Below are 25080 nucleotides of genomic sequence, written 5' to 3'. Positions count from 1 at the left end.
TTTTTTTTTTTTTTTTTTTTTTTTTGTGGTCCCTAAAGTAACCCCTAGATTACGCAATTTTCTAACCTCCCACCACTGCTGGACGTAAAGGAAATTGCTTGATCGATAACTATGTTGATGGCAGAATCCTTCCTGCCGGCAGAGAGCGTGAGGAGCCTTCCCTGCCAGCAGAACACAATAGTCCTTGCTGTCGGCTATGATCAGAAATCAGAGAGGCTGGTTATACTGAAGTTGATCGACTTCAGTACAACCAGCCTGTACATAGATGGATCAAATCTCGGCTGGTCCCTGCTGAACCGGTTGAGATTCGATCCATCTGTGGCCATCTTAACTTTCTATGGGAATAAGCAATGATAGGAAGTCTCTCCAGTGGAGACAATGCAGGAAAATGGGGGAGGATTAGAATGCCTGTCAGGTTATTACGGTCTGTGTTTTTTTTTTTTTTTTATTCCCTATGACAACCTCTCCTATCATTTGCTGTCCTGTCACAGAAATGGGAAGTGAAGTAAAATCTCTCTAAAGAAATAGAAACTGGACAGACGTATTGGGCTCCATTCACACCTGAGTGTAGCGCAGCGACAGCTGCTGCAGCTCATTTATTTATTTCTTTATTTTTTTAATAGCTTTTTTTGTGTTAGTGGAGTGGCACCAATCATCAGCGCTCCAAAAAGCTCATGTACCAAATCTTGGCACAGAGTCTGGAACATTCGACATTGCGACTTTTGCCGCAATTGTAGCGCATATTATCGCTCGACAATCTCGGCAAAATCGCACCGCGTTTGGGGTGCCATTGAGAAATAATGGTATCGCAAAAGCATCCCGTGTTTTGCTGCGATTGTGAAATCGTGGGCAGAATCGTGGAGTCAGATCGCCTAGGTGCGAACGGAGCATTAACACTTCCCAATTGTAATCAAATGTAAATGTTTATGTTTTGCCTATAATTGGACTTGAAATAAAACACACACACTAAAAAAAGGGAATGTATCTAATTGGGTGGTCATATTCTCATGGCATTGTGTGTTTTTGTTCCCCATTTTATGATTAAGTGCAATTTTTCTTTTCTTTTCTATCTTTTCTCCATGGGCTTAACCTGACCTTTTTTAAGTTGCGATGTTTGTAGTTGTTGGTTTAGCGTGTGAAGTCTCCTCTGCTACACCCTTCTATGAGAGAGGCAGGATGGATTTCGGAGGGAGCTAATAATAGGATGGGCGTGTGACCTTCTCCTCTCGAGGCGTATGTGGTTATTAATTAAAGTTTGCCGTTGACATTTCTTAGACCATCACACGATCCCCATCGAGAACCTTTGGACTCTCTGGTGCCGAGCCATTTATTACTTGCAAATGTTAATGGCTCTCTAATCGGCCATGTGTTGGTGAGAAATGGAGCTTTAAAGTCCTCACATTCACAAGAGTTTAAAAGAATAGTGGTTCTTGTTGCCTATTGTTCTTTCCTGTCTGTAGTCCAGTATGTTGTATTAAAAAGATGATTTATCTGGTTTAAAAAAATAAATATATATATATATATATATATATATATATATATATATATATATATATATATATATATATATATATATATATATATATATATATATATATATATATATATATATATATATAAATAAAAAATAAAATAAGGGATTAACATCAAGCTTCTTTTCCCCCATTCTATATCTGGTTAAGTTGGGAGTAGAGGAGGACTGGGCTAGGGGCAGGGGGACATTTACATTCTGTAGTTACCAACTTCCTTCTCATGTCTTTGATTCAAATAAAGGATGGTCTCTCCGCATGGACTTATTTTGTGGATTTGAGATATCATGTGAACAAATACTCAGAGCTGCAAGGCAAACTGATCCTGAAAAATTAGAAAAAGGGGGGTTGAATAAACCAACGTCTTTTAGAAACCTCAACCTTTCACCCTACTGCCAACCAATTTACTTTGACACCGTGGCACACTTTGCATGGCACTTTTTTTTTTTTTTGCTCACAAAAATATGTCCCTACCATGCCAGTTGGTTGTGTTTTGCCCCCAGGTCTAAGGTTCTCCCGGTTTGGAATCCTAATAAGCCTTTCAAATTACAATGATCCTCTCTCTGTAATCCTCTAGTGAATTGTTTTCAGCCTTGGTCCTTGGGGATTACAAAGTAGCAAAGGTTTCTGTTTTATGAAGGAAAAGCACAGCTGCAACGCCCAAAGCAAATTTTCCATTGGAAAGCTTGGTGAAGGCAGTCTACATATTTTATCTCTTTATATTTATCTGTATTCAGGCATCCTGAGTATTACATGTTTGGTATTTAATATTTGTGTGGCGTTTGCCAATGTAAAGATGTCCGTGTATGAAGTGTGGTACAATTACATTGTGAAAACCAAACAAAATATACAAGTAAATAGTACTGATTAAACACCTATGCAGATAGGTGTATAGCAAACATATAAAGTGTAGCTTTACAATCAATCTTTTTGTTTTCTGAATGCTCTTGAAAGCATTGGGTCTTGACTGGGTGGTTTTTTAGGCTTTTGACTTCCATGTACAGAAACCCTTAATGTCTTCATCCTCTAATAAAGGAATTCAATGTAAAGAGTGTCTAAATCCAAGAACAAAAATGTAAAATCTTGTGGCTTCAGTCCTCAGATGTGTTGGCTGCATTAGCTCTTTTTTTTTCGATTTTTATTTTCACCTGGTGATCCTGCCAGTAACATAACTCCAGGCCTAGGGTGACTATCTTACTCACTGACTGTATTGTATTTATGGAGGAACCGAGGTGTAGGGAAGTTGTTGTGCCTAGCTGTCTATGTGGACTACAGACCCCCCCCCCCCCCCTCTTTATAACATAAGTGAAATGTGTACCGTCATTCACAAAGGGAGCTGGGAACAATGAAGAATAACAGTCAGCAGAGTCAGGAATGGACTTGTATTGTTAACAAATCAAAAGGGAGCAATAAAGATAAATTTGTTGTTGGGTTATGTTGACACTTGTGCATTGCTGGAACGTGTGCAAAATCATGTGCTTTCCTGCAACACACAAAAGGGACAGCCCTTTAGCAGATTCACAGCAGTGCCATTAATTCTTATTGGCATCCCACGCATTTTGCTAATGGGCGGATTCATACGTGCCTAAAATAATGGTAACAAAGTACCATGCATTTTGGTGCGGTGTCGTTTTTAAAGAGTCAAGGACTCGTGCGTAGGGAAGGCCATTAAAATTAGCGGGCTGCTCCGTGCGGGAACACGCAAAAAAAAAGCCTACATCGCAGCTATATGGTGTCAACAGAGCCTTGCCTACTCATTATAGTATCTAAAGAGTAATGAAGGGTTGATGTGTCTTTGCCAGGGAGAGTCACAGTCTATATTTGTCCTGATGATCATTGCTAGCTAGAGAGTAATGTGAAAACTAAAATTTCACAGGTGTCACCAGAACATAAGATAACAACTGGAATTTCCTCTTACTTCCTGTTGTCATTTGAAGATAGACATGTGCCTGCATCTCCCTTTTGCCTCCATTGTAAAATTGTATTGTTATGTTTTCCTTGGAAAGATTTAAAGCTAAACTAAGGTCCACGTTGTTGTGGATGGGCTTATTTCATAATATGCAAGTATGCACTATATTGCTGACTTAGCTGCCAGTGCTATCCCTTCAGTGATGGTCCATTTCCACCACTGTCATGTTTGCCGGATCCTCCTGGGTTTGGTGTCTTCAGCCATCTTGATTGGCTGGCCCAGGATGATGTAATTTCCATGCATGCCAGAAATGCACTTCCTGAAAATGTGTTGCTTTCTGTGCAATTAAAAGAACATTGCTGGAAACCAAAAACTGACCAAAGTCAGTAGTGTGCAGCACTGAGTGCAGGGGACGGGAGTATGTAATGTGGAGGTCGGGAGTATGTAATGTGGAGGTCGGGAGTATGCAATGTGGGGGTCGGGAGTATGTAATGTGGGGGTCGGGAGTATGTAATGTGGGGGTCGGGAGTATGTAATGTGGGGGTCGGGAGTATGTAATGTGGAGGTCGGGAGTATGTAATGTGGAGGTCGGGAGTATGTAATGTGGGGGTCGGGAGTATGTAATGTAGGTTTCAGGGCTAAGTTGCATAGAGTTCATAGGTCAGTAGTACGTAACAGTAAATAACAGAGTTCAGAGGTCAGGGGCCAGGAGTGTTTGGTAGAACAGTTATGCTATTTTTCCTCTGTCCATGAGCTATTAGAAATGTTAACAAATAGCTGTCACTAATCGTCACACTGATTGAAAACAATTCTTCTACAGGAAGTTCACTTTACTTATCCTGACTTAGTTGCGCTGCCATGTTTCCACTAGCTGGACTAACCTGTTGCACTCCAGGCACTGCCATCTAGTGGCTGCAGGAGATGACGCTGGGTGAGTTCTGTGGGTAGGCAGATTCGTCCCGGTGGAATTGAGCAGCCATAGGGAGAAAGTGAGATGCCAAGTCTGAGTGGCAGCAGGCGCAGTGGGGGTCACAATCTACTCATCTGACACAACTGATTGGGATTTCGGACCCCTGGTCTGAACTGTAGATATACTTTGCTAAAGTACAAGAACTTTGTAGTGCTTGCAAATACCTGCGTTTAGTGCTAAATTTGATCCCTGTGAAATTGCTTCGATCTTAGGCCCAGGCTTTTATCAAGGGCCTGAACTGATGGCCAAATTGAAATTAGGCCTGTCTGCCTATCATTCACCAATTAGTTTAAATGTTCTAGGCCAGGTCAGGTACACTGTAATGATTATAGTTTATTCATTACCTTCATAAATATTGGAATTAATGAACGCATGTAGTAATATTTGTTCACAGTAATCCTTCCTCTATCTGCCTTATAAATCCATCTGGGATTTGCTTTCTCTCCTATAAGTGAAGCATGCACCAAAACAGTCTTCTTTTATTCTAGTGTTTCCTGTTTTTGCTTCCCACTTTCTCTGCTTCTTGCCCGGCTAATCCTTTCTCATTACCTCAATGTTCATTGTGTTGTACCATTGCTCCCTGCCAGTATTAACGCATATCTCTCTTCCTTTTGCTAGTTGGATTGCCTTTTGCAATTCTCAATTTGAAGCATAGCTCTTTCCAGCGTGGATTTTTCTGTAACGATGATTCCATCCGCTACCCGTACAAAGAAGACACAATTTCTTATGAGTTGTTAGCGGCCATAGTGATACCGCTCAGTATTATTATTGTAAGTGCTAACCATTCTTTCTTTTTATCTTTAATCTCGGGGTTCTTTCACTAATGTCCGTTTTTTTTTTTCTTTTCAGTGGACAGTTCTACATAATAACGGTATCATAAGGCCATCAATCTAAACTGTTAATTTAAATTACCAAAATAGTATTTGCGATTTTTTTTTCCATTAGGGTCAGTAAGGTATATTTCACCATGGCTTTTAGTTTAATGGAGTCCAGTTGCATCAAAAGGTGTACAAACAGTTGTTTTTCTTATTTGGAAAGCAGCCACCTTCTAAATAGAGAAGCCTGCCCCCTGATAGACTGCTGCATAGAAGGACTCTCTGTGGGGAAGCAGTGGTATCTCTGTAGAGGTCTGATGCCTGTTTTGTCAGCCTATATTTCTGCAATCAGTAAATCTCTCCCCCCCCCCCCCCCTCCTCGATTGGGAGTATTTTAGCTCAGACTACAGCCATGGGCCTGTCAGATCCATGTAGAACAGGGGTCTCAAACTGGCTGCCCTTCAGTTGTTGCAAAGCTATAAGTCCCATCATGCCTCTGCCTGTGGGAGTTGTGCTTGTAACTGTCAGCCTTGCAATGCCTCATGGGACTTGTAGTTTTGCAATTGCTAGAGGGGGCCGCCAGTTTGAGACCCCTGATGTAGAGGGATCACTGCTTCCACACAGAGTGAGGGTCCTTTTCTGCAGCATGCTGGTAGGGGACAGGCTTTTCTACTCAGACTTTGATTGTCTTGTAAAGGAAAAACAACTGTAAGACTTTGTTTTTTACTTTTTGTTTTGATGCACCTATTTGGATCATTTAAACTGAAAGCTCATGTGATGCTTTAAGGTAATTGTAATGTATTTTCAGCAAGTACAGATTTCCAGTTAGTCACAAATTACTGTACAATGCTACCAAGATGGAAATGCATCCCTGTATTTGTAATAAGCACATCAATCTATCCCAATACATTTAAAGTGGTATTAAACCCAAAATCAAACATTTTATTAAATCGCAGCCTACCAATTCTTCAATGTGATAGCAGCAATCATTTTCTTTTTTAGGCTTGTTTTCTTTTATATTCTCCCAGTGATCTGGCGAGTAAGTCTTTTTTGTTTTTCAACAGAACAAGCTCTCCTGCAAATGTATGAGTCCAAGTGTTGAGACAAACCATTTACTACTGAGAGGGGTGCTTATAATGATCAGCTTTTATTTATACATTTTATAATTTTTATCTCAAAAGAAAATGTTGCTGTAACTGTACTGTGAGCTAGAGTTTGGCTTCAGTTTGTTAGTATATGTAAATCTGCTTGTACATTTAACACCCCTCTCCCCCTAGATTAAAGCCGTTTATAGATGGATTGAAATTCAGCCAAAGGTCAGCAGGACCGGCCTCTAGTTACTTGTACTATGAAAGAATTTAATTCTTATAGATCCTCAAAGATCACAAAGGATGAAAGATGGTTTCTGTTAGTTTCAAGCAGCCTAGAACAGCCTTTTGTAACCTTTTTAACATGGAAAAAAAAAAGAATGTTGAAATAACTGACCAGAACTCCTAGCAGGAAAAAACTACCTAAAAAACTGTCTAAAAGCCACATATTGCACGCGCGTTTTGGCACATTCAAGCACTTCTAGCATTTGAGCGTTAATGCATTCTATTGGTCAGAATATTCATTTATTCTGGCAATTGGAATGCATTAATGCTCAAACGCCTCTTTTAATATAATAAGAAGGAGCCGTGCAAAAAATTGAATGCATGAATATATACACGATACTTAAACCTATAAACAACACACTTTGCATATGAACTCAAATATAGATTGTGCATAGTCCATTAACACAGGTGCCGGTAACTGGATCGATTGAACCGATAAACAGTCCCAAAACACCACAACAGATGTGTACATCTCCACCACATAGAGTGCGTGCTTGCCAGAAGGCAAGCTAATCGTGCTTGCGGCTATCAACCCAGCCAGGGCCTTTATCCTGGGGATATTTGGATACCAGCTCGCAGAGGGTTTCTTTAGGTGATTAGGCAGGACACACACCAGGAACCAATTCAACTTGATTGTCCAACGGTTATAGGTATGAACCAGGCAAGAATACCCAAAAAGGAGAAACGTTCACCATAGTGTAAACCAGAAATACAAGGGATTTATTAAGGTTTAAAGGTTGCACTTACATATGGAGCATAAAAAAGTAGCATCAATATAAAATGATGGCCGGTTAACGGGCACCCGTCCTTTTGGGACTCCCACACGATGACGTCAGCACGCCACTCCTCCCCAAGCACATTTGTTACAAGCTGATGTCGTCCAGGGGCACGGGTAACGCACTGACTCATCGCGCTATATGGTGCACAGGAAGAACCATGCCTCGTTCTGAGTCTCAGGTGGTGGATCACTATCCTCCATAACAGAGTCTGGAATACTAACCCATACAACACCCTATCATTCATTATAAAAGAGAAAGGCTTACTAATTATAGACCATTAAAAAAAAAAAAAAAATCTGTCAGGATAATTTTAAACCTACGAATCTTGCCCAACTCGTATTAAGGGGATGAAAAACCATCCCCATTTAATCCTTAACTGTCAATTCTCCAATTAAACCTTATTTAGTGTTTTTTTTGGCAGTTATATAACAGAATAACATGCTCTTAGACAGTATCATTATTTAATCATTAAAAAAAAGGTTCTAACCAAAAAAGACACAAAAATATTTCATTGAGGTAAGTTAATCAAAAATCTTCATTTAGACTCCAAACTCAGAGTATTAACCAGGGCTTGGACCTAGAGGCGGAAGAACTAGACTGAACACTGAACCCTAGTGTGTAGAAAATAAACTTGAAAAATAATTTGTGAAAATTTGGAATGAGTTCCTAACAACCTTTCCATATTCAACAATATTAGATATATTTAACCTACTGACTAAAAAACATATAACCACCTAATCACTAATAATATTAGGAGCCAATGCTTAGAAAATAAAAATAGGAATAAAAATAAATTTCCAAACCTCTAATATAGTTCGATTAGGCCAGGGAAAGACTAAAAAAAACACTTGCGACTTGTGGACCACGCCAACATCTCTCATATGGTATATACCAGGTCTTTAATATTGGGAGTCAGCTCCAACACCGCCTATCAGGAAGCAGGATAGGGGTAAAATTGTCCTCATTATCCTTCTAATAGACACCGCCACCCACAACTCGCATCGAGTTCACAAAACTATAAATCGCCCTACGAATTGTCAATAAAGGCATTTAAATCTACATCCACATTCAACCCAAAAGGAACATAGCACGAAATCCTATGGATACACAACATTTCAGATCTGGATATTTCCCTCACCAGAGAGCTCCCCCTCTAGTGCGGGCAATATTTATCTATTCCCAAAAAAATTGTTCCCAAGGGGTCCCTATTATGGACCATCAGGTAATGTTAAGAAACAGAATGCTTCAAAAAAACCCTTTTTGATGTTGGTAATGTGTTTGTTCAATCTAACCTGGATGGGGCACTTAGTGCTGTCCACATATTGGAGCCCACATGGGCACTGGAGTAGGTACACAACCCCCTCTGTTGAACATGTAATGAAATGCTTTATCTCGAATTCCATAGAAGTGCTGAGAGAAGTAAACCGTTGAGATCTTTTATGTGTGCATCCATTTAGGGAGCACACCCAGCATCTCCTACAACCTGTAAGTTTTTGGAAAAAGCCTTTCTGTGTTGAAGGGGGGGGGCGGGGTTGAAGATGTTAGGAGCCACTCTCTCTCTTAGGAATGGAGCCCCCCATAAATAACTTGGGGCTTATCAGGCAGAACGGTGTTTAATATCCGATCTTCCTCAAAATGTCCAATGCCTTCTCATCATTTTCTTTACATTCATGTGTTGTACAGAATAGGTTGTGATGAAGGGAGCAACTGAGGTAGACATTCTCCCCTCCTGTGGGGGTTTCTCCCTGAGTAGCTCTTTCCTATCCATAATTGCAACTTCATCAAAGGTGTTTTTTAAGGAGTCACTAGAATAGCCCTTCTCCACAAACCTCCTGTTAAAGCGGGGGTCCACCCACACCGCCAAAAAAAAAAATATTAAAAGCCAGCAGCTACAAATACTGCAGCTGCTGACTTTTAATACATGGCCACTTACCTGTCCCAGGGTCCAGCGATGTTGGCAGGCGACGCCGAGAACCCGCTCGGTTCTCGGCAGCTGCCGCCGCCATCCTAGGTGAGGGAATCAGGAAGTGAAGCGTTGCGGCTTCACTTCCCGGTTCCCTACTGCGCATGCGCGAGTCGCGCTGTGCGTCCCAAGTGGTCCCCGCTCTCTCCTGGGAGCTGTGTGTTTCCCAGGAGACAGCGCAGTGGGGACGGGAAGAGGCGTAGACTCCCATGGGAGTCTATGCCGGAAGTGGGTGCAAATACCAGGTATCTGCACCCCCCTCCCCCCTGAAAGGTGCCAAATGTGACACCGGAGGGGGGGAGGGTTCCGAAAAGCGGAAGTTCCATTTTTGTGTGGAACTCCGCTTTAAGTATATCAGCCTGCACTGAAAATTCTTCCATGTTTGTACAGTTTCGAGCCGCATATATTGGCTCTTGGGGACTGATCTGAGCCACTGGGCCATAGCGAAAACTATCGACAGGAATATAAGAATTCCTGTCGGTTTTCAACAAGGTGGAGGTGGTGAATTCATCTACCCCCACTGAGATCTTAAGGTCCAAGAAATGAATCTCAGTTTGGCTAGCCTAGTGGTTCAGAACAATACCCCTGTTTTTATTGTTCAAGTATCCCACGAAGCGATCCAAATTAGATAGACTGCCATCCCATAGGAGGATGTCCTCTATAGTTCTTGCCCACAATACCACCTGAGACATCCTCCTCCCACAGGGCCATAAAAAAGGTTGGCCAAACTGCGGTCATATTTGGCCCCCATAGTAAATCCCCCTATTCTGAAGGAAGAAGTGATTGTCAAACCAGAAGTAATTATGTGAGGCTGCATATTCCAGCAACTCTACTAGCATTTCTATGGAATTTGAGATAAAGCCTTTCATTACATGTTCAACGGAGGGGGTTGTGTACCTACTCCAGTGCCAGTGTTGGCTTCAATATGTGAGCAGGACTAAGCGCCCCATCCAGGTTAGATTGAACAAACACTTTACCAACATCAGAAAATGTTTTTTGAAGCATTACCCGATGGTCTATAATAGGGACCCCTTTGGAACTTTTTTTTTTTTTTTTTTGGGAATAGATAATATCGCCCACACTGGAGGGGGAGCTCTCTGGTGAGGGAAATATCCAGATTTGAAATGTTGTGGATCCATAGGATTAAGTGCTATGTTCCTTTTGGGTTGAATGTGAATGTATATTTAAATGCCTTTATTGTTAATTCTTAAGATGATTTATAGTTTTGTGAACTCTATGCGAGTCGTGGGTGGCGGCGTCTATTAGGGTGATAATGAGGACAATTTTACCTCCTAGCCTATCCTTCTTCCTGATAGGTGAACCCAGGAAGGATAGTTCTTGTAGGAACAACTACATTGGGGCACTAGATCACCAACACTTTTTAAAGTTCTGTGCTTTTTTTATGGGAATGAGTCTGTTGGCGCTGACTTCCAATATTAAAGACCTGGTATGTGCCATATGAGAGATGTTGGCGTGGTCCACAAGTCGCAAGTGTCTTTTGTAGTCTTTCCCTGTCCTAATCTAACTATATTAGGGGCTTTGGATATTTATTTTTATTTTATTTTCTAAGCATTGGCTCCTAATATTAATAGTGAATAGGTGGTTATATGTTTTTAAGTCAGTAGGTTTAATATATCTAATATTATTGAATATGGAAAGGTTGTTAGGAACCCATTCCAAATTTTCACAAATTATTTTTCAAGTTTATTTTCTACACACTAGGGGTCAGTGTTGAGTCTAGTTCTTCCGCCCCTAGGTCCAAGCCCTGGTTAATACTTTTGGAGTTTGGAGTCTGAATGAAGATTTTTGATTTAACTTGCCTCAATGCAATATTTGTGTGCCTTTTTTGGTTAGAACCTTTTTTTTTTTTTTTGATTAAAAAATGATACTGTCTAAGAGCATGACATTCTGTTTATATAACTGCCAAAAAAACACTAAATAAGGTTTAATTGGAGAATTGACCGTTAAGGATTAAATAAGGATGGTTTTTCATCCCCTTAATATGAGTTGGGCAGGATTCGTGGGTTTAAAATTATCCTGAAAGATATTTTTTAATGGTCTATATTTAGTAAGCCTTTCTCTTTTATAATGAATGATAGGTTGGTGTATGGGTTAGTTTGCCAGACTCTGTTATGGAGGATAGTGATCTGCTGCCTGAGACTCAGAACGAGGCGTGGTTCTTCCTGTGCACCATATATCGCGATGAGTCAGTGCGTCACCCATGCCCTGGGCAAACAGCTTGTGACGAAACACGCGTCGGGAGGAGTGGCGTGCTGACGTCATTGTGTGGCGGTTTCGTCAGGATGGGTGTTCGTTAGTCGGCCGGCTTTTTATTTTGATGCTGCTTTTTTTTATGCTCCATATGTAAGTGCAACCTTTAAACCTTAATAAATTCTATGTGTTTCTGATTTACACTATGGTGAGCTTTGCTAATTTTTGGGTATACTTGCCTGGTTCATACCTATAACCGTTGGACAATCGAGTTGCCTTGGTTCCTGGTGCGTGTCCTGCCTAATCACCTAAAGAAACCCTCTGCGAGCTGGTATCCCACTATCCCCAGGATAAAGGCCCTGGCTGGGTTGATAGCCACAAGCACGATTAGCTTGCCTTCCGGTAAGCACGCACTTTATGTGGTGGAGGTGCACACGTTTGTTGTGGTGTTTTGGGACTGTTTATCTGTTCAATCGATCCAGTTACTGGCACTTGTGTTAATGGGCTGTTTATGCACAATCTATATTTGAGTTCATATGCAGAGTGTGTTTATAGGTTTAAGTACCGTGTACATATTCATGCATTTATTTTTAGCATGGCTCCTTATTATTTTTGTTACTAGGGTGTGTATCTCACTTTGAGCTGCTGCTTTTTTCTTCCACTTTTTTTTGGTTTTGTTCATTTAGTCATTCAGCTTGGCATCTTTCTATAGTTATTTGCCTCTTTTTTAATATGTCTGTAAACTCCGATGTGCGCATGGACACGTAGGCTTACATAGAGGTACTTTTAAAGGCTGTCAAGGCCTGTAACAGCAGTGTTTTATTTATTTATTTTATTTTAAGCTCTGTATGCGTGTTGCCATTGCAAACTTCGGTGAGACCCAAGGTTTCAAAAAGTAGCCTGCTTGAGAGACTTAGTTAGGAACACCTTCGATGTGTTTTCCTTAATGGTGCCAAGATCCACTCTCATTGTGTAAAAAAAAAAAAAAAAAAAAAAAAAAAAAAAAAAAAAAAAAAAAAATTCATTGCCTCTCTTGTGAAATTTGAAGATTCATTTCTCCACAATGCATATAGCTACAGAGGTTATTAGGTCTTTAAAATGTTTTTACTTGTTTTAGAATATGTAAATATTTTACTGTGTATAGTCATGGCACAGTAGTTAAGTCATCATTTAAAAATATAAAAGATGGTCACCCTACAGGTTTAAGTCCTAATGTACTAGTATGCACTGCATGCTAGTATATTATGATAGACTTGCTTGCAGACGGAGCCCTCTGGTGCAGCACTGTCACCGCTTCCCTGGCGTTTCTTTCTTCACTCGCCGTTCCTTTCTTGGTTTCGTATCTTTGGCTGCTTGAATGGCCGGGCTGCAGTGACAACACTCCTGCGCATGCACATGGGCGTGACATTGCCGTGGCACACAGAGCAGGCCGTAAATGTGATTTGAGCTGCACATGTGCGGCTCAGATGATATTACCCGCTGACAGGCAGGGGGGACATTTTTGATAGAAGAGACCACTAGATCTGTTATAATTCCCTGCCTGTCAGCCGATTTTTAAATATAATGATTTTACTACCACTTTAAAGAGTCCTACTGGAAGTCTGCACAGCCACCACAACAAGATCTCCCATCCAAGCAACTTTTTTTTCTTCTGTACATGCAAAAAAAAAGCTTTATTAATTCCTATAGGGGCTGTTCATGATGTGTCTCGATGGTGGACAACCTCGCCAGAAGAATGAGGCTGCTCCACGTGATTGAGCCCTTGAATTGAAACACCTTTTTAGTTCACCACTCCATCATAAGTCATGAAATTCATTATGAATGGATTTGAGCTCCTACAATTCTACAGAATATAAAGCATAACTATACATTTTAATAACTTAATTGTAATCAATTCCCTCTTCCCTCCTATGCAAACTATCATAAATTAATAGGAGACCCAATCTACAAGATGAATTCTATGTCAGGTGGCATTCTAGTCTTCTTTCCAGCCAATTGGGTCTCAAATCTGCAGGGGTACAAATTCTCTATTAGTGCCTATAGAGAATAGACCACACATCGTTAATACAGTGAAACCATGCTGGCTAAAAAGACTGGAGAACCAATGAGAGTAGGCTGAGGCTCATGTACTGAGTCCATTGCTGAACTAAGTTAAAAGGAGGTGTAGAGGTCATCAGGAGTGGATCAGTTAGATTTATTTAAATGTATATTTGTCCTCTCAATATTTATGCCTTGTTGGCACACACAAGCTGAACAATGAAATTAGGCTACACAGGTAAAAAAAAATATCTGGTCATGTAAAAAGATGATCCCGATGATCTGTCTCACTATGCACAGCACTATTCAAATTAGAAATTCCATACATTAAAGTGGAACTAAACTCCCCATTGATATTCTTAGATAGTATCCAAGTTCTCAAAACTGTCTGTTTGTTTTTTGTTTTTTTTTTACAAATACTTTAATTACTTCTGCTGATGACACATACAGTGCCTTTGAAAAAGTATTCACACCCCTGGAAATTATCCACACTTTGTCCTTTTTACAACCAAAAATGTAAATGTATTTTATTGGGATTTTATGTGATGGACAAAGTGGCTCATAATTGTGAATTGAAGGAAAATTGATAAATGTTTTTTCAAAATTTTTTTTACAAATATCTGAAGAGTGGCGTGCATTTGTATTAAGCCCCCTTTACTCTGATACCCCCTAACTAAAATCTAGTGGAACCAATTGCCCTCAGAAGTCTCTTAATTAATCCACCTGTGTGTAATTTAATCTCAGTATAAATTGCAGCTGTTCTGTGAAGCCCTCAGAGGTTTGTTGGAGAACCTTAGTGAACACACCAGACAAGTCATATAATGTTTTGGAGAAGTTTAAAGCAGGGTTAGGTTATAAAAAAAAAAATAAATAAAAATATTCCAAGCTTTGAACATTTCACAGAGCACTGTTCAATCCATCAAAGACTCAAAGAGTATGGCACAACTGCAAACCTACCAAGACATGTCCGTCCACCTAAACTGACAGGCCAGTCAAGGAGAGCAATCTGAGAAGCAGCCAAGAGGCCCATGGTATCTCTGGAAGAGCTGCAGAGATCCACAGCTCAGGTGGGAGAATCTGTCCACAGGACAACTATTAACCGTGCACTCAACAAATCTGACCTTTATGGAAAAGTGGCAAGAAGAAAGGCATTGTTGAAAGAAAGCCATAAGAAGTCCTGTTTTGCAGTTTGTGAGAAGCCATGTGGGGGACACAGCAAACATGTGGAAGAAAGTGCTCTGGTCATATGAGACCAAAATTGAACTTTTTGGTTTAGGGAAAATACAGGGCAATCTTAGAAGAAAACCTGTTAGAGGCTGCAAAAGACTTGAGACTAGGGCGGAGGTTGACATTTTAGCTGCAACGACCCTAAACCTACAGCCAGTGCTACAATGTATTGGTTTGGATCAAAGAATATTCATGTGTTAGAATGTCCCAGCCAAAGTCCAGACCTAAATCCAATTGAGAATCTGTGGCAAGACTTGAATTGCTGTTCAGACGCTCTCCATCCAATCTGGCAGAGCTTGAGCTATTTTGCAAAGAAGAATGGGTAAAAATTTCACTCTCTAGATGTGCAAAGCTGGTAGAGACATCCCCAAAAAGACCTGCAGCTGTAATTGCAGCAAAAGGTGGTTCTACAAAGTATTGACTCGGGGGGGGGGGGGGGGGGCTGAATCCAAATGCACGCCACACTTTTCACATATTTGTAAAACATTTTGAAAACCATTTATCGCTTTTCTTTCACTTCACAATTATGTGCCACTTTGTGTTGGTCTATCACATAACATCCTAATAAAATTCATTTAGGTTTTTGGTTGCAACATGACAAAATGTGGAAAATTTCAAGGGGTATGAATACTTTTTCAAGTCACTGTACCTACACATGTCCGGTCTCTCCTGTATTCTTGGCATCCTAACCATGCCGGGATATGTAGAGTTCCCTGTGGGTATGATGCCAGGCCCTCTTTGGCATAGGTTCTCCATTCTCACAATGATCTTTCTGCTCACAGCTTTAGGATGGTGCGGATGGTCTTGTACACAGTAAACATCTACAGTAAATCTTCATGAATTGAGCATTTGTTAATGATTCTGTCATTTGCTGTGGGGTTCTGAGTTTATCAGCCTGTGGAATGCAGAGTTTTTAGTTCTGCTCTAATATTAGAACAGATGAGATAGTATAAGTGCATTAAAGGATTACTTATCAGAAATGTAGCTTTCACGAGAATCAGTAGGGAATATGTCAGCATTACCAAAATACATTTTATTTTTAGTAATAACTGATCCCAAGCCCTTCATGTGACCTAGGCGGACTATATCGTTGTCTCCAGCTGATGGGAGCATGGAGGGTGTTTCATGTCATTTGAGACTTCAGAGTGTAAAAGCCTTATTTAGAAGGATCCGTATCCTAGATTTACAATGGGTATGAAACATGCAATTCTAATGTTTCCTTGTGCAGAGAGGGGAATGCAGATGAGCATGCCGAAATCAGGGCCTGAGCTGGACTCTTTATGTGCCATTAACCCAATAGCAGCTACTACCTTGGCAATGTCTGCCATGACACCATTTCATTTTGCTGTGTAGCCTGTAGTTTAATGTTAGCTGCCATTTTAAGTTTACTAAAGCTGTATTCATTTCCAAAAGCTTTGGATAGTGTGGGAAAGGGTTAAACCCTCTGTCAGGTTTTTTTTTTTTTTTTGCTTTCTGGGTCTCATTCATTTTGCCTTCATTTTTGGTGACAGCTGTCACCAGAACAGAAGGTGAGGAGAAATCTCATAAAGAGGAACTGCAGTCTTCTCACATAATTTGTAATAAAAACATCTTTACCATTCTGAAGCTTCCCTCCAACCACTTTGCATATTATTTTATATCTACTGTGATTCTGTACTTGCCGATGAGTTTAGTTCCATGATTATGATTTACTGCTATTCAGGGGCTCTGGGCTTCAGCAAAATGGCATCTTCCAGCAAGAAGAAACCGGAACTAAGCTGGAGGCAATTTTACAGCACACACTAATTTTGGGAGCATATGTGGAATGCATGTTCCTTGCTAAAGAGTATTATTTTTTTATTAAAATGATTGTAAAGGTGTTTTTTTTTTTTTATTTAACAAACCTGTTATGCTTACCTGCTCTATGCAAGGGTTTTACACAGCGCAGTCCCGATCCTCCTCTTCTGGAGTGTTCTATCGGCGTTCCTGGCTCCTCCTCCTTCATTTGGTGCCCCCACAGAGACCCACATTCCCTGGGGGCACATGTGCGGGCGCGCTTGCGAGTCCCGCTGCTGCGTTCATTGACACAGACAGCAGGACTCAGCCCCGGCCCCTGTGTCACTGGATTTGATTGACAGCAGTGGGAACCAATGGATCTCACTGCTATCAATCTATCCAATGAGGACAGAGACAGCAGCTCCTTACCGGCGTTGGAACGATCGAGTTTAGGTAAGAAAAAGGGGGGCCCTGGGGGGCAGCTGCAGCACAGAAGGTTTTTCACCTTAATGCATAGAATGCATCATTCGGTCAAGTACTCACTGATTACCTTTGAGCTGCGATTTGAGCCCATATAAATTAAATGGGCTTAAATCGCACTGCAAAGTATTACATGCGATTTGAACAGGAATGGGGTATGCAGTTTCCTGCACTACTATCACTAGTCACAATGACAAGCCTGGGTTCACACTGGAGTGGTGGGGGAATCCGATTGTGACCTAGACAGGAATCGCACCACATTCCTATTCAATTCACATGCGATTCTTTGCAGTGCGATTTGAGAGTATTCATTTTGTATGGGCTCAAATTGCACTCGGAGCATTTGCACGAGTATTTGGGCAAATGCTCAGTATCCGCAATGAGCATCGGTACAACCCTAGATCTAAACATTTCATGTTTTCATTTCAACATGTTTTTTTTTCTATTTTTTTTTTTGTGTTCCAGTTGGAGATTTCTCCTCGCTTGTTCCGATCACAAAAGAGGAAGTAGATTGTAATTTCATGCATGCAGTCACAGGCAACAGTAAGGCTGCTTTCACACTGAAAGCGCCGGCCGTTAGCGCTAAAAGCGCTGCTCCTTTTAGTGGTGCTTTAGCGCTGTTTAAGCGGCGCTTTTCGGCCGCTAGTGGGGCGCTTTTAAACCAATTCATTCCAGTGGGCAGGGAGTTTTGGGAGCGCTAAATACAGCGCTCCCAACCCGCCTCAAAGATGCTGCTTGCAGGACTTTTTTCGGAACGTCCTACAAGCGCACCGCCCCAGTGTGAAAAGACACTGGAATGAGTGGGAGGCGGTTTATAGGCGCTTAGCTTGGCTAAAACGCCTGAGAACTGCCCCGGTGCGAGTCTAAAAGCCTGACGGAGAATCTAACTTTTCCCTCATTCTATTGAACACATCCACGAGTTTTGGCTAGAGCTCAAATTTAAAAAGAGTTTATGGGGTGAGTGGGCTGTAAATGAGATGTTTGTATGAAGAGGTTGCTTCCTGCTTTGTCAGGACTAATATCGTCAGTTCTCTTTAAACTCCTATTTTATGGGCATCTGAGAATGTGATTAAATGCATGTTTATATTTTAGGGGGTTTCCATCTCTAACCTGTTCTATGGAAAACCCCTGCATTTAGTGAGCTGTATTCATACCCCAATGATAGAACAGATCGTGACAAGCCTGTGGACATCTTCTAGGCTTCTGCCGTGCTTGGATCTACATGGCTTTTCCAGTGTGATCCATCTGGCCTCCAAAATCCATCATTGGTGCAGGTCAGCTTTAATCATTGCACACAAATCAGAAGAGCTGTGAGCAAATAGTAGCTTCAAAGCTGCTAACAAATTCATTTTGAAAAGTTGATTGGCAGGGGTACAACTGGCTTTACCACTAGTGTTCATGGTATCTGGCAGGGGGGTATGTGGTTCCACTTCATATGCTAAAAGGGGAAAAAAGCTTGTTAAATCCTGTATGTTTAGTGAATTGTAATGTTGCTCACTCATCGCCTTCACTTTGCAAGAAACAAACCAGTTTTCTAAATCTGTAGTTAGAACCTGGGAAGGGGCCATGTGCTGCCAGGCTGTGTCAACAAGGGTTTAACATGCTGGCAAGGAAATTACCATTGTCATAAAATCTGTGTCTAATAGAACGGGAATGCGACACTAAATAAAACGCTTGGAAAAAAAAAATGATTGCGGTGATTGAAAACGGTGACTGCTACTTGGACTTATTTATTTTTTTCACTAGAAAAATCTACAGTTGTGTACAAACATAAACATTTAAAGGGATGCAGACATTGACATCATGAGCATTGGTAATATCGTTGGTAGCCAAGCATAGAAATGGGCAGTTTGGTCCAGCTGGCATAGGGTAATCGTTTAATGAATGTGAATACTTTTTGGGAACTGACTGTGGCATTTTTGTAAAGGCTCATAGAGGGCAGAACAGCATCAGAGCTGCCATACTTCCATTTTAGAGAGAAGAGATTCTGGCCTCTAGTGCAAAGACCTTGCCAAGGTGCTATTGTTTTACATGGGCAGTAGGAAATCTGTGTAAAAACAATATGAAGAACATCAATGGCTCAACATAGTAATATGTGCTATATACATACTGGAAATAAATACAGTATCTCACAAAAGTGAGTACACCCCTCACATTTTGTAAATATTTTATTATATCTTTTCATGTGACAACACTGAAGAAATTACACTTTGCTATATTTTATTTTATTTATTTTATTTCAGGTACTTATATAGCGCCGTCAATTTACGCAGCGCTTTACATATACATTGTACATTCACATCAGTCCCTACCCTCAAGGAGCTTACAATCTAACGTCCCTAACTCACATTCATACATACTAGGGACAATTTAGACAGGATCCAATTAACCTACCAGCATGTCTTTGGAGTGTGGGAGGAAACCGGAGTACCCGGAGGAAACCCACGCAGGCACAGGGAGAACATGCAAACTCCAAGCAGGTAGTGTCGTGGTTGGGATTCGAACCAGTGACCCTTCTTACTGCTAGGCGAGAGTGCTACCCACTACACCACTGTGCCACCCAATATTGTAAAGTAGTGAGTGTACAGCTTGTATAACAGTGTAAATTTGCCGTCCCCTCAAAATAACTTCACACAGCCATTAATGTCTAAACCGCTGGCAACAAAAGTGAGTACACCCCTAAGTGAAGATGTCCAAATTGGGCCCAATTAGCCATTTTCCCTCCCCGGTGTTATGTGACTCGATAGTTTTACAGGGTCTCAGGTGTAAATGGGGACCAGGTCTGTTCAATTTGGTGTTATCGCTCACTCTCTCATACTGGTCACTTGAAGTTCAACATTTCACCTCATGGCAAAGAACTCTCTGAGGATCTGAAAAAAAGAATTGTTGCTCTACATAAAGATGGCCTAGGCTATAAGAAGATTGCCAAGACCCTGAAACTGAACTGCAGCATGGTGGCCAAGACCATACAGCGGTTTAACAGGACAGGTTCCACTCAGAACAGGCTTTGCCATGGTCGACCAAAGAGGTTGAGTGCACATGCTCAGCGTCATATCCAGAGGTTGTCTTTGGGAAATACATATGAGTGCTGCCAGCATTGCTGCAGAGGTTGAAGGGTGGGGGGGGTCAGTATGTCAGTGCTCAGACCATTTGCCGCAAACTGCATTAAATTGGTCTGCATGGCTGTCGTCCCAGTAGGAAGCCTCTTCTAAAGATGTTGCACAAAGCCCGCAAACAGTTTGCTGAAGACAAGCAGACTAAGGACATGCATTACTGGAACCATGTTCTGTGGTCTGATGAGACCAAGATAAACTTATTTGGTTCACATGGTGTCAAGTGTGTGTGGCGGCAACCAGGTGAGGAGTACAAAGACAAGTGTCTTGCTTACAGTCAAGCATGGTGGTGAGAGTGTCATGGTCTGGGGCTGCATGAGTGCTTCCGGCACTGGGGAGCTACAGTTCATTGAGGGGACCATGAATGCCAACATATACTGTGACATACTGAAGCAGAGCATGATCCCCTCCTATTGGAAACTGGGCCACAGGGCAATATTCCAACAGAAAGACCCCAAACACACCTCCAAGATGACCACTGGCTTGCTAAAGAAGCTGAGGGTAAAGGTGGTGATGGACTGGCCAAGCATGTCTACAGACTGAAACCCTATTGAACATCTGTGGGGCATCCTCAAACGTAAGGTGGAGGAGCACAAGGTCTCTAACATCCACCAGCTCCATGATGTAGTCATGGAGGAGTGGAAGAGGACTCCAGTGGCAACTTGTGAAGCTCTGGTGAACTCCATGCCCATGAGGGTTAAGGCAGTGCTGGAAAACAATGGTGGCCACACAAAATATTGACACTTTGGGCCCAATTTGGACATTTTCACTTAGGGGTGTACTCGCTTTTGTTGCCAGCGATTTAGACATTAATGGCTGTGTGTTGAGTTATTTTGAGGGGACAGCAAATTTACACTGTTATAAAATATTTACAAAAATGTGAGGGTGTACTAAGTTTTGTGAGATACTGTAAGTAGTTCTAATGCCAACCAGCACAGGATGTTATGAGAAATCTTTTCTAAATGGACAGTTGAACCACCCACAGAGCAAGGAAGGGTTAGAACTAGGGCTGATATTGTCCAGGAATGTCACAGGAATTCAGGTAAAATCTTGCCAATGGGGTTACAGCCAGGAATAAAGAGAAATAGTTTTTACCTCTTCCCTATTCTATTCAAAACTAGAAAATTACATTTGTGTAGACTAAGCTGGCCAAACACAGAGCAAATTCTGTCTGGTTCATCAGGAAATTTGTGCTGTTTCCTTCAGAAAATTGAAGCTGGATGGAAATTTGACAGCCAAAAGCCCCATCCAATCAGTTCAGGTACTTTGGGCACAGGTGCGAGCTGTCAAAATACAATCAGCCAGCAGAACATATATTCCTACATTCATGCAGTTTAGTGTGATCTATTGATCAGTCATCAACATTTGTAAAAACACTATACATTGTCATGACAATCGCTGCTCCCTAACTCCTCATTTTTACTTAAATGCTGTATATTATAATCAGGTTGTATCCATGACACGTCGCCGGGTCTATTCAAACAAGGTGCGGTGGGACTGTGTTGGGTAGCTATTCCAGTGTACCCTCACTGCCTTGTCCCTGGAGTGGCCGGTTCACAATACCACGTTGCAGTGGTGTGCAGTCGGTGTGCGCTTAAAAAAAAAAAAAAAAAATGAATGGTGCACCGGAGAGTGCAAAATCTAGTGCAGCTGTGCAAGGTAACCAATGAGCTTGTTCAATGAAGCTTTGACAAAAGAACCTGGAAGGTGATTGGTTTCTATGCAGAGCTGCACCAGATTTTGCACTCTCCAGTTTTAGTAAATCAACCCATGTGACAGGCCTGACCTGCCTGAGCTACATTATACACTGAGCTACATTATACACTGACCTACATAACCTACATTATACACTGACCTACATAACCTACATTATACACTGACCTACATAACCTACATTATACACTGACCTACATAACCTACATTATACACTGACCTACATAACCTACATTATACACTGACCTACATACACTGACAGTGACCAGCCTGACCTACATACATCAACAGTGACCAGTGACCTGCCTGACCTACATACACTGACAGTGACCTGCCTGACCTACATACAATGACAGTGACCTGCCTGACCTACATACACTGACAGTGACCTGCCTGACCTACATACACTGACAGTGACCAGCCTGACCTACATACACTGACAGTGACCAGCCTGACCTACATACACTGGCAGTGACCAGCCTGACCTACATACACTGACAGTGACCTGCCTGACCTACATACACTGACAGTGACCTGCCTGACCTACATACACTGACAGTGACCTGCCTGACCTACATACACTGACAGTGACCTGCCTGACCTACATACACTGACAGTGACCTGCCTGACCTACATACACTGACAGTGACCTGCCTGACCTACATACACTGACAGTGACCTGCCTGACCTACATACACTGACAGTGACCAGCCTGACCTACATACACTGACGGTGACCAGCCTGACCTACATACACTGACGGTGACCAGCCTGACCTACATACACTGACGGTGACCAGCCTGACCTACATACACTGACGGTGACCAGCCTGACCTACATACACTGACGGTGACCAGCCTGACCTACATACACTGACGGTGACCAGCCTGACCTACATACACTGACGGTGACCTGCCTGACCTACATACACTGACGGTGACCAGCCTGACCTACATACACTAACAGTGACCAGTGAGCTGCCTGACCTACATACACTAACAGTGACCAGTGACCTGCCTGACCTACACACACTGTGTCTGACCTACCTCAGCTCAGCTGTGGTGTGTGTGGTCACAGCAGTCAGTCAGTCACTCGTCACCATCAGAGAGGAGCCGAGCCGAGGAGGAGAGGAGAGTCAGCCGCCCGAGCGGGGATGTAGCTTTCCCGCCTTCTGGAGCCTGCAGGCTAAGATGGACGTCACGTCACACGTCCCGCGGTCCTGACATTGGCGCTGCAGGCTCCAGAAGGCGGGACCTTCGGCACTCGGCTGCTATGGCACCCGGCCACTTTCGGCCGCTATGGCAGTCGGCTTCTTTCGGCCGCACTCACGACCAGATCAGTCCCAGCAGCCGGAGCTCGGGGCTAACAACGGAATTCAGCATTCCATAGACTCTGGGCTTTTGGGGGTCACATTCGGGGCTTCAGCTCCCCCTAGCCACCCCCTCCCGACGCCCCTGCCATGTGACATCTCAATAAAGTTCATTAAAAAAAAGCAGTGAGATGTGCTGAAATCGGCAGTGCATGCACTGTCCATGTGAATGGACGGGAGGGCAGAGAGGAGAGCTGCAGATGAAGGAGGCACGTAAAAACTGACCACGGTGTCAGGGCTCAACAGCACTGATTAACAGTGGTCATTTTACAGGGGGGAGGGCAAAACCAGGCAGGATCAATCAGGTATTTCAGGTGATAGAAGGGGCCAAATTAAACAGCACAAGCACTATCCTGTATAACATGCTTTAAAGGAACAGGATACCATTTTTTTTTTTAAATTAGGGTAACAAATGCTTTAAACCTGTTGCTTTGCCCTGGTGTCTTGTGTGTGTGGACAGTTTTTTAACTTTAAAACTGAAACATATAGTCGTCTTAGTAGCAGAAAAATCTGGCCAAAAACCGTTCTCTTCTGTGAGATTCCTCATCATCTCTCAGACTCATGCAGAGAAAAGAATAGTCTTGCCAGCAGTTCTGACAGAAGAAAGACTTGAAGGAATCTTTCCCAGCACTAAAAGTCAAAGGATAATTCCAGCCCGGGAAGGTTGTCAAGAAGCGGATGGAAATATGCATCTCCACAGAATGTTCTGCCTAAAGAAAAGCAATCTCGGGGGGCCAGGCATTCTCGAGGGCTTGGAAAGTTTCTACTTTTGTTAAAGGGTTTCTAAAACCTAGATTACAAAATGCCAATTGCCTGGCTGCTATGGTGAGTCACTTGCGTCGGTACTTTGAGGCTGCCCAAGTTAAAGTATGCAGATAGGGATTTTTTAATTTTTTTTCCAAATGCTTTCCTGTTCTGAGACATCGGTATTGGTATCGATATCCATGGTCGGCAATGATTTTCTCCTGTTATTCTCTAATGACAGAATCCCTTCCGTTACTTAAAATAAACCTATTTGCTTGCCTAGTGTTTATGTGAATGAGGCATTCCACCATAATATGATTGGTTCCAAGTGCCTGTGCACTGCTTTTATAGGGCCCATGTGCTTAGCAGTGGTAAAATAGGACAAATCCTAAATTCAGGGAAGTAATTTGTTGTACACACAGTCCTGGGTCTACTTCTTGTGTGTGGCTATATTCTTTGGAAGCAGAAGTTGGGTGCCACAAAATCTTAGGCTGTAGCCAAAAGGAAAACCAATTCTGCTTTTTTGTGTGTTCTGGTCATGACTTTGTCATCGCAATGCAATTTATATCCTACAGTCCAGTCATTGCTTCCCCATCCCTCATTGTGCCACCACTTCTCTGCCTTTTAGCCAAGATCGGTGTCCCTTCTCATCAGTGTTCAGTAGGGGTGCTCCACCATTTATTCTAGGTGTGGAAGATTCCAAGGGGCCCAGCATCTCCTGGTTTTAACAGTGCTGCCTGGTCTGGCCAGGGGCCATGAAGGCAAAGAGCCCAAGATATGGCACCCTGAGGGTGCTTTGAGTATCGCTATGTGCGTTGGACCCCACTGTTGGAAACGGCACTCAGTCACAGTACCACAGCCTTTTCTGTACAATGCCTTATGGACTAGTCCTTTCGGCCAAGACTTTATTTTTATTTTTTTCTCGTGTGTCACTTTCCTTTTTGTGTGTCACTCAGGATTGTAGGGTGTGGGTCGTCGGGCCTGTCTAGAGGGAGGATATGTTGCCATTAGGTTCCTTCCTCCCCCATTATGGGGGGGTCTCTCCTCGGGAGAGCCTCCCACCCAGTATTAATTGATCGACTTTGGCTCATCTT

At 42.2% G+C, this 25080-nt stretch overlaps 1 protein-coding gene across 2 annotated transcripts in view; it reads left to right on the top strand.

Moving 5' to 3' along the window:
- PLPP1 (phospholipid phosphatase 1) overlaps window positions 1-25080 on the top strand; it is a 135214-nt gene that overhangs the window by 52758 nt on the left and 57376 nt on the right. Inside the window, exon 2 of one of the 2 annotated variants that reach the window (XM_073622804.1) lies at window positions 5027-5178. The exons of the other annotated variant lie outside the window; for it this stretch is intronic. Within the exon in view, the coding sequence (XP_073478905.1) occupies window positions 5027-5178 (152 nt within the window). The remainder of the gene's footprint in view (window positions 1-5026; window positions 5179-25080) is intronic. 2 annotated transcript variants of the gene reach the window in all.

Source organism: Aquarana catesbeiana, linkage group LG01 (genome assembly GCF_042186555.1).
Source record: "Aquarana catesbeiana isolate 2022-GZ linkage group LG01, ASM4218655v1, whole genome shotgun sequence".
Classification (NCBI taxonomy): domain Eukaryota; kingdom Metazoa; phylum Chordata; class Amphibia; order Anura; family Ranidae; genus Aquarana; species Aquarana catesbeiana.
This window is presented reverse-complemented; position numbering and strand designations above follow the sequence as displayed.